Raw genomic sequence first — 14,677 nt, 5'->3', positions numbered from 1 at the left:
AAAGCACCAGAGAGCAGGACAAGAAACAACGGTTGGAAACTGATCAGAGAGAGAAGCAACCTGAAATTAAGGAGACTTTCTGAGTGAGGACAATCAACCAGTGGAACAGCTTGCCTCCAGAAATTGTGGATGCTCCATCACTGGAGATTTTTAAGAGGCTAGAGTCTAGACAGTCACTTGTCTGAGATGGTATAGGTCCTCCTGCTTGAGCAGGGGGCTGGACTAGAACACCTCCAAGGTCCCTTCCAGTTCTGTTCTATTCTATTCTCCATCCTTTTTAAAAAAATAATTCTAGCTGAGAATTCTAGAAAGTTTTTAGATCCAAAACATCTAGAGGACACTATGTGGAGAAGGGTGTTTTATGGTGAACTCTTTTTTACACAAAAGTCTGGTTTAGAAAGCCCCTTGCTAGTTATGGAGTGGCTATGCAGAGAAAAAGTATGGGAAACTATATTTTTAGTTCCTTCGAGGCCATGAAAGCCTGTTCATTGCAAAACCAAGTATTTCCTGACCACAAAAAAAGTAAATTTTAAAGTCAGAAGCTGGCTGGCAAAATAGAATGGGTGTTACGACTCCTAAACATAAAAAAAGAGAGGGCGGGGGAGGGAGGGAGAAAATACAGACAGAAACTGTTAATATGACGAATAAAACGTTACAAACCTTTTAGTTCTCAGAACTTCTTTTTGGTGCTCTGTTAAGACTCTTTCTTTTGTTTCTAGAGGAATGCACACGAAATCCATAGTGTTTTCTTCTTCCAAAGGAATGTTTTTGGGATTTGATTTTGACCCTGAGAATTCTAGTTTTATCTTATATGAGGAAAAAATATCAAAAAGAGAATTAGCATGGAGTCTGTACCTTAGGCATAACACAAGAAAGAAATGATGCCCACCCTGTCTACAGATGAGGAGACCTTTCTGTTCATGGCTGGGAAGGAGAACAAGTTTAAATTCTAAATTTAACCACAATTTTAAACAAAAGGCCCCATATCTAAACTACCATGATATGCCTGTGTCTCCTCATTGATACTTCCTGTAACTACTAGAGATACAACTGCCAAAACTGTAATTTGATCAGTAAACTTCTATGACTTACTTTTTTAGGTTTAATGTGAAAATTAACACTTTCTTCCTCTGGCTCATTGATTTGGGCGAGGAAGGAGTCCCTTTTTCCATTAGGATTTACAGTCATACCACTGATGTTTGCATCCCACTGGGAATTCTCTGTCTGTTTTAACATATTTAAGCATAATGTAATAAAAATAAATTAAAATATCAATAATGCAGCTTAAGTAAAGTTATATAAGTTGGTATTTACTCAAAGAAAACTGCTAATAAAATTCCAAAATGGAATTTTAAAAAATCAGAACTTACATAATCCGAATATGCAGTACTACATCCCTCCATTATCTCACAGCTTTCAAAAGCAGGCAGTAAGAGTATGAATTTTTGTTTTGCTATATATAAAACAGACCTGCAAGGAAGCATAAGATAGCAGTGAAAATTAGGAAATTGTGGTGATATTTAAAAATGTGTTTTTGTCACAATGCTGATAGTTGAAGTTTAAAAAGCAGAATTACACTTTTTCATTAGTATTTATTTCACATCTTCAATTTCTGCTACCTAATATTCATATTAAAAAATTTAAAAAAACCAACATACTGATACAAATGGAAAACCTGTTTTGCCTGAATGATAAAAATAATATAATAATGTATATATATTGCTCATATAAATTTGTAATTTTGGAGATTTATCCAAGTAAATATGTTATTAAGAATAGATTTACTACATTGAATAAAACTATGTTGAGATACAGTATTACTGCAATTCCAGGCCAGATGATATTTCAATAAAATATGCTCAGAATTCAAACAGAGGTTATCTTTCACATACCGTATACTTTTCTCAAATAAGTACACCTAGCTAAAGGAGTGGCTGCTGAAGCAGTTTTGTGGTGAAGGAGAGGCACATGAATGGCTGCTGTGGCATGGTGCACGTATGGCCAGGAGCACACGCTGCAAATGGCATGCAAATAGTTGCTGTGGTGAGACTATAGCCAGGTGGCTGCTGTGGCCTGGTGTTCACGTGACAAGGCGCTACCGAATACGAATGGGGGAATGTTGCAGACATGCACAGCATGGAGAACTACATCCCCGGGACCTCGTACCTCATAGCAGGGCTCCTCAGGAGGAAAGATATTGGGACCAGGAGTGACTGACAGGAGCGATTTGTGACCCTTGCTGCTGACTTTGCTTGCAAAAAGCTGGCTGGGAAGATTGCAAATGGCAATGATGTGATGGTGGGATGCAGCAACTGTCTTAAATGCAAGTTGGCTGCCAAGTGATTATGTAACTGTTGGGGTCCTGAGATAGCCAGAACTTCAAGGGCTATTGAGAGTACCAACAGTTCAGCACTGTTGAAACTTTGGTCACTGAATGAGTCTTTGGTTGAAATATTAGAAAAAGTGATAAGTTATGGAAATGGTTTGTACTTGTCTTGTTGAAGAGGAAAATCATTTCTTTACATATCCCTTTTTCTTATTCTTTCATTTCTCTCTCTCTCTCTATTCTTTCTCTCCCCCTTTTCTCCGCACATTTTTTTCACTTTATATTTTATATATCTTATATTTTTCTTGGATCCATATTACTTTTTAATTTTTGCATTTTAAAACTTTAATAAAATTATTGATAAAACCAAGATGTGATCCATCCTTCCTATCAGTTTTGGCTCCGGGGTGCTCAATTGAATGAAGCAACTGGTAGAAATAATAATGAATTTCTTCTTTCTTGTACTGCATCTTTGCACGTGACTACAGAGGGATGCATCAAGCACAGGAGAAACTTACTGTGTCATAAATATAAGGGATGTCTAAATCCAAATTATCCCATATTATGTGATGGCATGTCTGTTTCCAGGTTGCAAAATGTTATAATAAGCACAAGAATAAAAGATTTCTTACTTTAATTCTTCAGGGTATGTCAGGGTTACCGCTTTTCCAAATGTTGCATTCCAAAACTGAGCAGCATGGCTACGTATCTGTTTATTCTTATTTAAAAACATTATGGTCAATAGTGGAGAAAGCTCTTCCAAGAGCTCACTGTTAAAGGATCCAGTATAGTTTGACTGCACACAAGTAAGGCTGTCTGCCAGTAACTTTTCACACTGAAAGCAAAAATGGTGCAAGAAACATTATTAATTTAAATATATATACGATGTATTAATCTCATTTGTATTTACATAACAAACATATTGCCCTTTCTAATTTATATCCCACTCTGATTAGATTTATAACAATTAAAACCCAAAACAAGTTATTTTCTAAAAGCAATTAGGCAATTGGCAACTTGGTAGAATTGTGATGGCTAGATGGACACACCTGTGCAGTGTGATTTATTTATTTATTTATTTATTTATTTAATTTATATACCGCCCTTCTCTCAAGAGACTCACTTACTTATTTACAAACCATATATGTAATAAGCCTAGGTGGTTCATTGCATCACCAGTAGAAATAACAATAAAAACAGCTCACCCATACATGAAGCAGCACATTTCCCATCATGTCACTATAGTGGACTCCCAGCAATTGGCCCCTCCCCATCCTAGCCTGATGCCTTTGTAAAAAATAAGGAGATAGTTTGTCATTGCATAAATCTCTAGGACCTTGAGTTCTCAGTCTTACTCAATTAGCAGGAGAATAAGCATCGACTGAACCCGCCCAAGGCAGAGATTTGCATGCATGAAGGAAGGTATTACATTTATCCCTACCTATATAGAATATCTCCTCCAGAGTTGGAGAGGCAAGCGAGGAGGTGCAGATCTGGCCTTATCATCCCCATTTGGAATGGATATAGAAAGCCACTGGTAACCAGGACAGCCCTTGAAGGACTAGTAACCATCCTGCCTGTAAAAATCTATTTCAAAGCATTTTCTGCTGCCTTCCGAACCAACTGCAATTTCTGAAGTCCATTCAAATGGCAATAATTCTGTTTTGACAAAACTCGACCACGCTATCGATCAATCAAGATAAAAAGATGACAATCTGATATTGTTGTCAGTATTGTTGTCTGTGCAAGTGTATGCTAGCTAGAAATGCCACTGCAGTCTGCAGTACTCTCCCAGCCAAATCTGCATTTCTATTCCAGAATGTGTCTGAATTGGGAATAACCCTCACAAAGAAATAAGTAAGATAGATCTATCTATCATCTATCTATCTATCTATCTATCTATCTATCTATCTATCTATCTATCTATCTATCTATCTATCTATTATCTATCTATCAGATGTTTGTTATATGTATTAATACTGTATTTATTCTAAAATTTGCTCCAGAACAGGATATTGAATATTGTTAGCATTTAAGAGACAGAAAAATAGTTTTTCCAGATATAAAGTACCTTGCTATCGAGTCCATAACTCATTCCAGATGGATTAGCAGATCTTGTAGAAAAAAAAATATTTTCATGTAAGTATTTATTCATCAATGAAGTAACAACTGCAATTTGATTACAATCTTAAGCTGAAATACAACTAATAGCTAAGATATACAGGAGATACTGGTTTAGTTAATAGGATATCCTAAATATATTAAGGAAAGACTACACTGAATACATTAAGAAATTATCTAAGTGCTGAGCACCAGTACTATTCAACTATGATATATATTTTATATCCTGCCTCTTATCCCAAATGTTCATCAAGGTAACACCAAAAATGAAAATAAAAACAGAATTACAACACTAAGCTACCCAAGTCCATTAAAAAAAAACAGCAAAGAGCATCCCAGGAAAGCAAAGCACATCTCAATGAATGAATGGAAAATGCTTTTACTTTTTTTTTTTAGAAAGCAAAACAAAATTCTTTGCTTGCTGCCAGAAGGTAACAGGGACAATGGGGGAATAATCACTGAGAATGCCTTCCTGTACCAAATATGTTTCTGATGGCAAAAAGATCAAGAGTAGGGACTCACCTAAAGAAGTTAAAAATTAAGGTTTCTGTATAAAACTTCATAGTGCTTTGACAGTCACATAAAAACAGGTTGCTAGACAGTTTATCTTTGTTATGAAAGATACTTATTTTCTGTAACCCCCCAATCAAGAAACTGGACTGATATCTTTAACTGGCTGAGCCTTCTAAACAATTTTTAAAGGCAGCCCAGCACTTTCAAATGAGATGCAGCTAGGGTAAATATAATTATGTCCATATTGAATGGGCCAATATACCGTATATACTTGAGTATAAGCCGACTCGAGTATAAGCCGAGACCCCCAATTTCACCCCCAAAAACTGAAAAAAGTTATCGACTCGAGTATAAGCCGATCCGCCGTTCTGCAAGCCTCCGCTGCCGGCGGAGCCTGGATCCGCGCTCTGCAAGCCTCTGCCGCCAGCAGAGGCTCGATCCGCCATTTTGCAAGCCTGAATACACAGGAATACCCTGTGTGGCCACGGCTCTCGGGGAAGCCCTGGCTGTCCGCTTCCTCGCTCCACGCTGCCATTCGGGGCCCGCGCGTTCCCCGGGCAAATCGCGGCGCCCAGCAGGCGAGGAAACACGCCCGCTCCAGTCGCCCCCCCCTCCCTCAGGAGACGCGAAGCAAGTGACCGCCCGGAGCTTACCGAGGACTTGCACGCGGCCGACGCTTCGGTGCTTCCAGGATCGCGCGCACCTCTCCCAAGCCGCCGCCGTCCGGAGACCTGCCGAAGTTTGGGGAGGTTTGGGGAGGTGCGCACCTCCCCAAACTTCAGCAGGTCTCCGGACGGCGGTGGCTTGGGAGAGGTGCGTGCGATCCCGGAAGCACCAAAGCCTCGGCCGCGCACAAGTCCTCGGTAAGTTTTTTCGTTGACTGGAGTATAAGCCGAAGTGGAATTTTTCAGCCCAAAAAGTGGGCTGAAAAATTCGGCTTATACTCAAGTATATACGGAATTAAAAAGAATCCTTAGAGAAGAGTTAAAATTAAATTGTAGCCTTGTACATACTTCCGGTCTGTAGCAATTAAGAAAGTCTTAGCTGCAAAATCCTGCAATTTTTTTAACAGATCTGTTAATGAGCATATGAGTAAAAAAAAAAAATCTGCAATGAAAAACCCCAAATCACATTTCTGTTTTAAGACAAAGTATTTCTGTAATAATTGTCTTTCCTTTCTTAGCAGAAAAATGAACAGTTTTCCTTGGTGAAGCTTGCATATTGTGGTTGTAATAAATACTTGATTATAAAGCTACTTGGTTCAAGTAATTTAAAAATTGATATAAAACTGGATTTAAAATGTGATGTTTTAATTACAGAGCTTTAAATTAGGATTCCACCAATTAAGTATAACTAGAAAGTTAAGAGCAGTAGTAGTCAAGGGGTTTCCCATGATTATGATTACATGCTCTCAAATCATTGTCACCTGTTAGGAACCACAGAGATGCATTTTCTCTGGAATGATCTTTCACTAACCTGGTCCTTCAAGAGGTCTTCCAAGGGTGCATGTATCACCCCTGTACCTTGTCCACCCTGTCCATCCATCTTTAATCTGTTCTTGACCTCTTTTACTTTGCAGTCTTTATGAAAGGCCGTTTAAAACCACATGGATAACCTTCCACAATTACTTCAAATTACTTGTATGAGACAATTTCATCACAGTAACATTGGCGTGCAACTGCTGCGTCAGCAAAACCCAACCCTATAATGTACAAATGCTTACGTTATTTTTTCATATAATGCCGCTAACGGTTTTGCAATAAATCCAAAGACAGCTCTGATGACAGAAGGCAAAGAGATGTGGCCGATGATACTTTGAAGAACACTGACAATCACAAAACCCACAGGGGCTAATTCTTCAAAACCAGATTGCTCAGATGCAAGCCTCTGAAGAGAGTTTGTCAATATCATCAGAAGTTTAATTAAAGAGGACAGCTTGCCAAGAGGATCTTTCTTCTTTTTGGCCCAGTCCATTGGTGTCTGTGGAGCTGTTGAAACATAAAAACGTAGTAGCATTTTAAAATGAAAAGTTATTCAGATTCCATCATACCTCAATATCTACTAGTTGCAATATCATTTGTGGAAGGCAAAAGGCCATGCTTCTCTGTAACCATGTTCCAAAGCCTAGCTTGTTTTTATTAAAAGCACAAGTTTATGAGCAGTGGGGGACTGGAGGGAGTAAAGCAAAGGATACTGTATTTATGACAGCTGCATGTAATCCTGGGGTCATGTGATTGCCATTTGTTACCTTTCCAGCCAGCTTCTGGCAAGCAAAGTTAATAGGAGAATTTGGATTTTGGCAAAAAGGGCACAAAATTGGTTCATGGCCATGTGATAGCTCAATAACTGCACTGCTGAGCATCAGATATTCTGGTTGCAACTGTGGTTGTAAGGTTGTGGAAGAGGTGAAAAAAATATAAATGGAAGAGAAAAAGAGCTAGTCCATTCAATATTGCAACATTTCATACTAGCAAATCTTACATCTATTTGTTGGCTGATACTTCTTATCATAAGGTGCAAAATTGATGCATTCAACCATGACTTCAGTAATGCAAGAGAGCGCATCCAACATAGATTGATTCTGAAATAGAAATAAAATAGATTTGTCAAGACAACATAAAAAGAGACAAAGAAATACATGTATACTGGACAAGGGCCTCCACTTACAAGATGTGCTTCATCTTCTAATCCAGATATTATTTTGGCACACAGGTCATCACAACATATGTTATCTTCTGCTGTTGGTACTAGTAACGCACAACGGGCAAATGCTTTATACAGTTCTGACCAGGAATGCAATAGTATTTTCGCTGTAGACTGTAGCAAAAGAAATTACATTTTAACAAATCTTAGATTCTAAACAGCAAGTACTACTATAGATATTCAAAGTTTCCTACCTGTGGAAATTCAGATGAAAATATACAGTTTACTGGTAGCAACAGTGCACTGTAAATTGCGTTGAAATTATGCTCCAAAGCATCACCTTGATTTACATCATTAGTCTAAGGGGGGAAAAAGTAGTTCACGTTGAAAAATCTTCAAAAATTTTAACATTCAAAGTATTTAAAACATTGTAGACACATTGCTGACAAAATCTGAACTTTATATACAGTATTTAAGACACACTGAAACCCTAATATTCTTGTTTATTTTTTAAAATCCAGTTCTGAAAATTATTTTTATTTCTGTAGTAACATTTTGGTATCTCTAATTGATACTTAACTAGATAAAACTAGTTCACTATACCTTTTTAATCCATTCAATTAATGGGTTAACTATAATACTCCACATTCGCCACAGATAATTCTTATTTTCCAAGTACATGGCACTCTGACTCATAATTGTGAGTACAGACTCGGTAAAAGACAGAGGAGACATGGGGCCCGATAAGCCACTTTCCACAAGAGATTCGTAGTTCAAAAAGAATCTAGTTAAGAAAAAGCAATTAGAATCAAAATTAAAGAGATGTATTTTAGCAACTAAATATCCAGTTGGACATAGTCAAATTCAGCGGTCTTCAAACTCGGCCCTTTTATGACTCATGGACTTCAACTCCCAGAATTCCTCAGCCAGACATGCTAGCTGAGGAATTCTGGGAGTTGAAGTCCATGAGTCATAAAAGGGCCGAGTTTGAAGACCCCTGGTCAAATTAATTGTGGTAGTTTTAACTTTTAGAGATGGGAAGGCTAGTGAAGTTATACTTTTAAGTAGGATAACACTACCATTTGTTAATGCATTATTGTACTTCACCAGTGTAATTTTAAATAAAGTAGCATTTTCAAATAAATTCCGGTACTAGGATACAGAATTTTAAAAACTATTCTTTATTATCATATAGAATTAAAAAAAACCTGTTCTGGAGTACCTACCTTTGACTCTGAACTCCATATTCCAGGAGATCTTCGAAGAATAGTAGCTGAAGCAGGAATAGTCCTGGCGTTCCCTATCAAGAAAAGAAAACCTAAGTCTACTATTCACTGGAGTATTTCAGAAATGTAAAGTCTATTCTGCCTTTACCAACCCTACCCATCGTCATCAGTTTCAGGACTCAATTTCTGTTTCACAAATGTCAATCAACATACTTTTATTAAACAATTCAACTCCTAGATATTACCGTACCATTATAAAGGTTTACTACGTGCCCAGGCATTCTTCCTAGCAAATTGGCTGGCAAAATTATGTAAATTCAACTGCCCAATCTTTAGAGCTTCCTGCTTTTAACTAATATGTGAACTGTGTCTAAATTCATACTGCCTTTAAAATAATATTCCCCTTCTTTCAGGATTTATGAAAGTTTGCACATACTCTCCACTGAACTTTATTTGAGCTTCATGTGGATCCTACTAATATTTAAAGGGAATCTAGGTGACAAAATTACACGGAAGCCTGGTGCCTGTTTTGCAAGTAATTCAATGGGAGATATGTCAGTATGAGAATATAATTACTTCCTTTGAATCATGAACGGTTTGAATTAATTTTAGTTACGATAACTGCACCTACGTTTATCCTGTAATCAATGATCAGTCTCTCATGTTACTCTGCGGGAAGTTTAATCCACTTTTCCATGGTAGATTCCTTTAACTCAATAACATCTGAAAATTCCTTAACATGAATTGCTCTTTCCAGGTCTTGCCCTACTATTACAATAGGGTTTGGGTAAGACTTTTTCTGCATTTAATAGCAAGCAAACTATTCTTAAAAATAAGTATGTTTGGATAATTAATATAGAAGAGAGAATCTCCTGTGTGAATGTTGCAATTAATACACAAATATTTGGATCAAATTACCGGAATTCTTTTCCTTCAAAAAGAAAAATACTCAATCACAGCAATGCAACTTAGGGAGCAGTAGTAGACTCCTTGTCTTTATGTCCATTCCTAACCTAGTAAGTTCTTTTTCTCTATGCAAAAAATGAATTCCAAGCAATGTGCAACGTATTTCACCTTCCTGACCCTATGGGAAAGAATGCTATTTTTATGGCACTTTGGAGTATGTTTCTCATTTGTGCAACTTCAGATTTTTAACTGAAAATTAGTACATAGTATATTTGATATGCTGCTGCTCTGGTGGAATAAAGTTCTAGTATACAGAAGGATGGGGTCAACTGTTGGGATTAGATACTCCTTTCCTAATGGATATACAATTGAAGACATTTTTGTTTACACTGATTATTTGTTGAATCTAAATGATGAGTGCATTTCTATAAAGGAAAAAAAAACAATTAAAAACAGTTCCTGGTTTTTGAACAGTACGAAAGCTCAACCGACATGTTAATCTTTATCTGACTGACATGTTAATCTTTATCTGGGAATGCCTCAATTTCCATTCAATGTTTTAGACTTAAGCAGATGGATGTGACATTCTGACTCATCAGCTTTTGATTTCTGCTTTAGGAGAGAGTCACCTCCAATGTATAGAAATTCCATATCCATTCTTGTAATAGTTTAGGAATTTAGGATCTAGTAGGATTAAGAGAACCACTTATAAATATCTATGACTGAAACCTTACCAGTTATATCTCTTTTAGGAAATAAGGCTCATGTGGCATACATGGCTCACGACCTTCGCTCCTTCCGACGTGATCTAAAAACCTATTTGTTTGAACAAGCCGGCCTGGTCTGATGGGTTTGGGTTTTAATTATTGTTTTTAAGTAATTTATTTATTGTATTTGGGCACTATGGTTTAATCTGTTCTTAATTTTGGTATTTTGGTATTTATTGCCCTGTTCACCGCCCTGAGTCCTTCGGGAGAAGGGCGGTATACAAATTAAATAAAATAAAATAAATAAATACCATGCTTTGTGTAACTAATCTGAGCCGTATCACACATCATATGCATTATGCTTACATTCATAAGATCCATGTCAGCAATCAGATAGGCTGGTGATCCCAATACTTTTGGAGGCAGTTCTTTAATAGCCACTTCTAACAAAGACTAAAACAGAAAGCAAAGTATTTTATTTAACAAGTAACAAGGTAAAACAATTACCGGTAATTGGTATTTACATCAAATCAACACTAAAATTAGAAAATACTTTTCTCCTTTGATAATACATTGTTTATTTGAAAACTATATTATAATGAAAAAAGTCAAGATTACCCAAAGCAGCATTCTGCTGCACAGGGAATAAACATTATTTATAGCTTATATCTTACCAAAGTCATATATGTGTACATATAATAGCAAAATTTGCCCTTGAGCTTTAATAAATAAATAAAATGCTGGAATCACTCTTGTAAGTATATAAACCAATAAAGGAGAATATTTGTAGCTCAGGGTTGAAATGAGGGGGGGAGGGTCCTTGGTGTTCTCATAAGCATTAATGATTTTACCTAGTTTGGCTAATGGAACATCTTGAAGAAAACAACCAAACTCACAGCATCAAGGACCAAGTATATAAACTTCTGAATAGCAAAATATTGCCTTGAGCTCTAATAAATAAATACCAGAACCACTCTTATAAATATATAAACCCCTAAAAAGGGTATCTAATTTAGGGTTCATTTTATATAAGAATGCTGAATGCTATCAATTTAAAATTCACACAAGTAAAAACTCTATCAATACTTACCAATGAGTTTAATACTGGCAATTCTTTTGACATAATAATGTTTTTTAAAGTCTGCAGCAGCATAGTTAAAACTTCTGAATTTGGGCGCTCTCTTTTGTTGCCTAGAAATAAGTTATGCATGCAGTGGTCAATCAGATCTTATAACACTAGACCCAGTAACCAGCTTCATAGATTAATTGCATTTTTACCCAGATCCCATTTTGGGCAAATCACTTCTAAATAATAAAGTTTAACTGCAAACTGTGTTCAAACATGGTATGTATATGGTACACCAATTTATTTAGATAGCCATAAGTGTAAATGAATAAATTCAGTATCTTCTCACTTTCATATGGTCTCTGTACAGTTGAATCATATAAACAATTATTACCTGGTTCAATTGCAGCTTTCACAAAACCAACTAATTCTTTCCATATAGCAGTGAGCATACAATCTGTAAGGCATGATGTTTAACAAAAGGAAAATCAAGTGAAAAATCAGTAAGCAGATTTATATTAATAAACACTAGAACAGGTACCTGAAAGATGCTGACTACTGCACTATAAGCTTTTTTAAAACAAAAAATGCCCACTGTGAGAAAAAAGCCACACAAAAACTTGGTAAGCTGTTAACATCCAAATCACCATGGCAGCCATTTCCTCCCTTTTAAAAGTCAGCAAAAGGGTTTCTGGGGCTTATCTTGTCTGGAGGGAGACAAGGAACTAATTCAGTTTACTTTTCAGGAATGGTAAGGGGGCAAAGAAGAAAAAATGGAATGAGTCTGCAAGGAACGGTCCAACCAAAGACTCAGTCCCAATAGAGTACAGCCAGTAAAATGCTCAGCTCCATCTATCTGAGCAATTAAAATGAACTGTGATTATCAATTTTTTCCTCATCTTTTTTTCTTATGACTTGCCTCTTTTCCACTTTAAGCCTGATGGCCAGAGCTGATTTATTTTTGATTCATTTAGTTATATTTATATAGCATTCCTATACTTAATGCCTTTGGTCTTTAGAGTTGTAGATACCTGCTTTAAATAAATACCTAACCTGCACAAAAAAAAAAACCCAAACCAAAAAAAAAACTTACCAGAAATCTGCTTCCCAATATTAATGAAGCCATCCTGAGCTGCATTTATGAAAACATTGGCATATTTGCAGAAGAAGGAAAGACCGGTAATTACTGGGTACTGAAGAGGTTCTATATAAGAAGGCAGTAAAGAACTATTATCACTAACAAAAGGTATGAAAATCAGCAGTTTTTAAAAATAAAACTAAGGTTGCAGTATTTTACCTTGTTAAAAAAAATATTTTACCAAATAGTTACCTAAACTAAGTACAATATTATTTTCCTCGGCAAAAGTCAATACTTCTTGTCCCTTAAAGAAGTGAAGTAGCATTTCAATTCCTAGAATCTGAATAGATGAAATGACAGCAGCTCCTCCGATGCTAGTATTCCGAGTCATCCATGGATTGGCAAGAGTTCCAAAAGGGAAAACCCCTGAAATAAAAAGTTGCATTTTTCGTCTCTCACTTCTAGCAGAGAAAATTATTCATATGGGGGGGGGGGGGAAAGATACCCACCCCAGTAGGAGTAGCTTGAAAAGATGGTCGATGGAAATGAGGTTGAAGATCTGATTATGTCTCATGCTTCTAACAATAGGATTGTACTTTATGCTTTATGCTTCTAGCCTGTGTATTTTATTTAGAAAGTTTCCCCAAATGTGTATGACAGCATCTTCCATTACGGAGCTACTGTGTGCTTAAACTGTAGCTACACAATTTTAAACTGCAGTGCTTGTTATTAATATTATCGTAACAAACACCAAACTTTCAATAAATAAATAAATAAATAAAATATCCTACTTTGCAAGGCAAATGCCTTAGGACAGATTAGGAGTGTGGAACAAATGGAGAAATATATATTTTTTTAAAACCCAGAACAAACCAACACATTTTGTGGGTTGTGCTGAACTATTTCAGGTCAGTGGTAGAATTGAGATTGCCCTCTTCCTCCTCCTCCACAATGGCATATCCCACCAGTGTAATCATCACCTCCCAACCTTCCCAGTGCTTTCCCACCCTCCCTCCCCTCAGCCGCCAATGTGCTTGAACTGCTTGCTTCATACCTGATTTTTGCGAACAACTTGGTATAGCTAAACTCTGATTAGAAATGAACCGTGATGAATTTCCTTGTAGCTGAGAGGCATCCAGGCATAAAGTGTTCTGAATTAATGGCACGCCAACCTAAAAAAGAAATACTGAAGCATAAGCCCAAAAAATAAAATGGGCAGATCAGTTCTATTTAATTCAACAGAGCAAAATTCCCTAGAGCTTTTAATACTTCGTTATTACTTAGTAATACTAATTTAATTCGTTTCATTATAATAAATCAATAAATAATATAAATCAATAAATTATAAATTCAAATATTCTAACCTGAACAAAGTTCACTGACTACAATGATGATCATGAAATATTAGGATATGTAAAAACTTTAAAACTGTTAAATCTTTTGTGAGAAAATAGAAATCAAATAGAAATCTAGGTCAAAGAGCCTTTCCGAACCTATTTTAACTAATGCTCAATATTAGTTCAACAACAAATATTAAGTTACCTGTTCAAAATGGACTGGAAGCTGAGATCCAAGCCTAATTAATAAATACCACCAAACTTCAAGCTTGGTCAGTGCCAGAGTTTCAGTTCTTACATGAATAGATGTCAGTGGTTGCATTAACAATCTCAGCCTTTTTGCACTGCATAATATATCTTGAAAAATAGAAATAAAAATTATTATTATATCCAATAGAATGAGAAGCAGAAATTCTTTTTGCCTCACTGGGCTGCTATTAATTGAAAATAGATTTCTCTAACAAATATAGCATCCCCCTTTAAAAAAATATTTTTATTGAAGATTTCAACCATTCTAAAAGGTAACCCAAACTAATATCAGAAAGAAAATTTAATAAAAATATAAATACAAAATGCAAGAAAAACAAAGAAAAAAGAAAACCAACAGAAAAACAAGTACAAACAAGCCACTCCTTTCATATGAGTGTCTCAGAAATATAATAATTCTCTTACGCTTGGGTAATGATTATGTATTTGAATTCTATACTCCCTACCCATCTCCTTAAAAGCTTCCATGAGCTTTCTCATGGGGAAG

The 14,677-nt window shown here is 36.2% G+C and overlaps 1 protein-coding gene across 2 annotated transcripts in view; it reads right to left on the bottom strand.

Annotated features, from left to right (window-relative positions):
* Positions 1-14,677, bottom strand: part of RIF1 (replication timing regulatory factor 1) — a 41,598-nt gene that overhangs the window by 13,877 nt on the left and 13,044 nt on the right. For both annotated transcript variants that reach the window (XM_083378676.1, XM_083378677.1), the window contains exons 9-26: positions 14,129-14,280; positions 13,641-13,758; positions 12,839-13,012; positions 12,602-12,712; positions 11,903-11,965; positions 11,533-11,633; positions 10,809-10,895; positions 8,830-8,903; positions 8,207-8,387; positions 7,858-7,962; positions 7,628-7,777; positions 7,442-7,541; positions 6,684-6,948; positions 4,398-4,440; positions 2,959-3,161; positions 1,371-1,470; positions 1,093-1,224; positions 661-806 (exon numbers count right to left, since the gene is read on the bottom strand). In XM_083378676.1, coding sequence (XP_083234802.1) covers positions 661-806; positions 1,093-1,224; positions 1,371-1,470; positions 2,959-3,161; positions 4,398-4,440; positions 6,684-6,948; positions 7,442-7,541; positions 7,628-7,777; positions 7,858-7,962; positions 8,207-8,387; positions 8,830-8,903; positions 10,809-10,895; positions 11,533-11,633; positions 11,903-11,965; positions 12,602-12,712; positions 12,839-13,012; positions 13,641-13,758; positions 14,129-14,280 — 2,305 coding nt within the window. The remainder of the gene's footprint in view (positions 1-660; positions 807-1,092; positions 1,225-1,370; positions 1,471-2,958; positions 3,162-4,397; positions 4,441-6,683; positions 6,949-7,441; positions 7,542-7,627; positions 7,778-7,857; positions 7,963-8,206; positions 8,388-8,829; positions 8,904-10,808; positions 10,896-11,532; positions 11,634-11,902; positions 11,966-12,601; positions 12,713-12,838; positions 13,013-13,640; positions 13,759-14,128; positions 14,281-14,677) is intronic.

Source organism: Vipera ursinii (assembly GCF_947247035.1).
Source record: "Vipera ursinii genome assembly, chromosome: 1".
Classification (NCBI taxonomy): domain Eukaryota; kingdom Metazoa; phylum Chordata; class Lepidosauria; order Squamata; family Viperidae; genus Vipera; species Vipera ursinii.
Note: the sequence above shows the minus strand (reverse complement) of the source record. Positions and strands in the feature narration are given on the sequence as shown.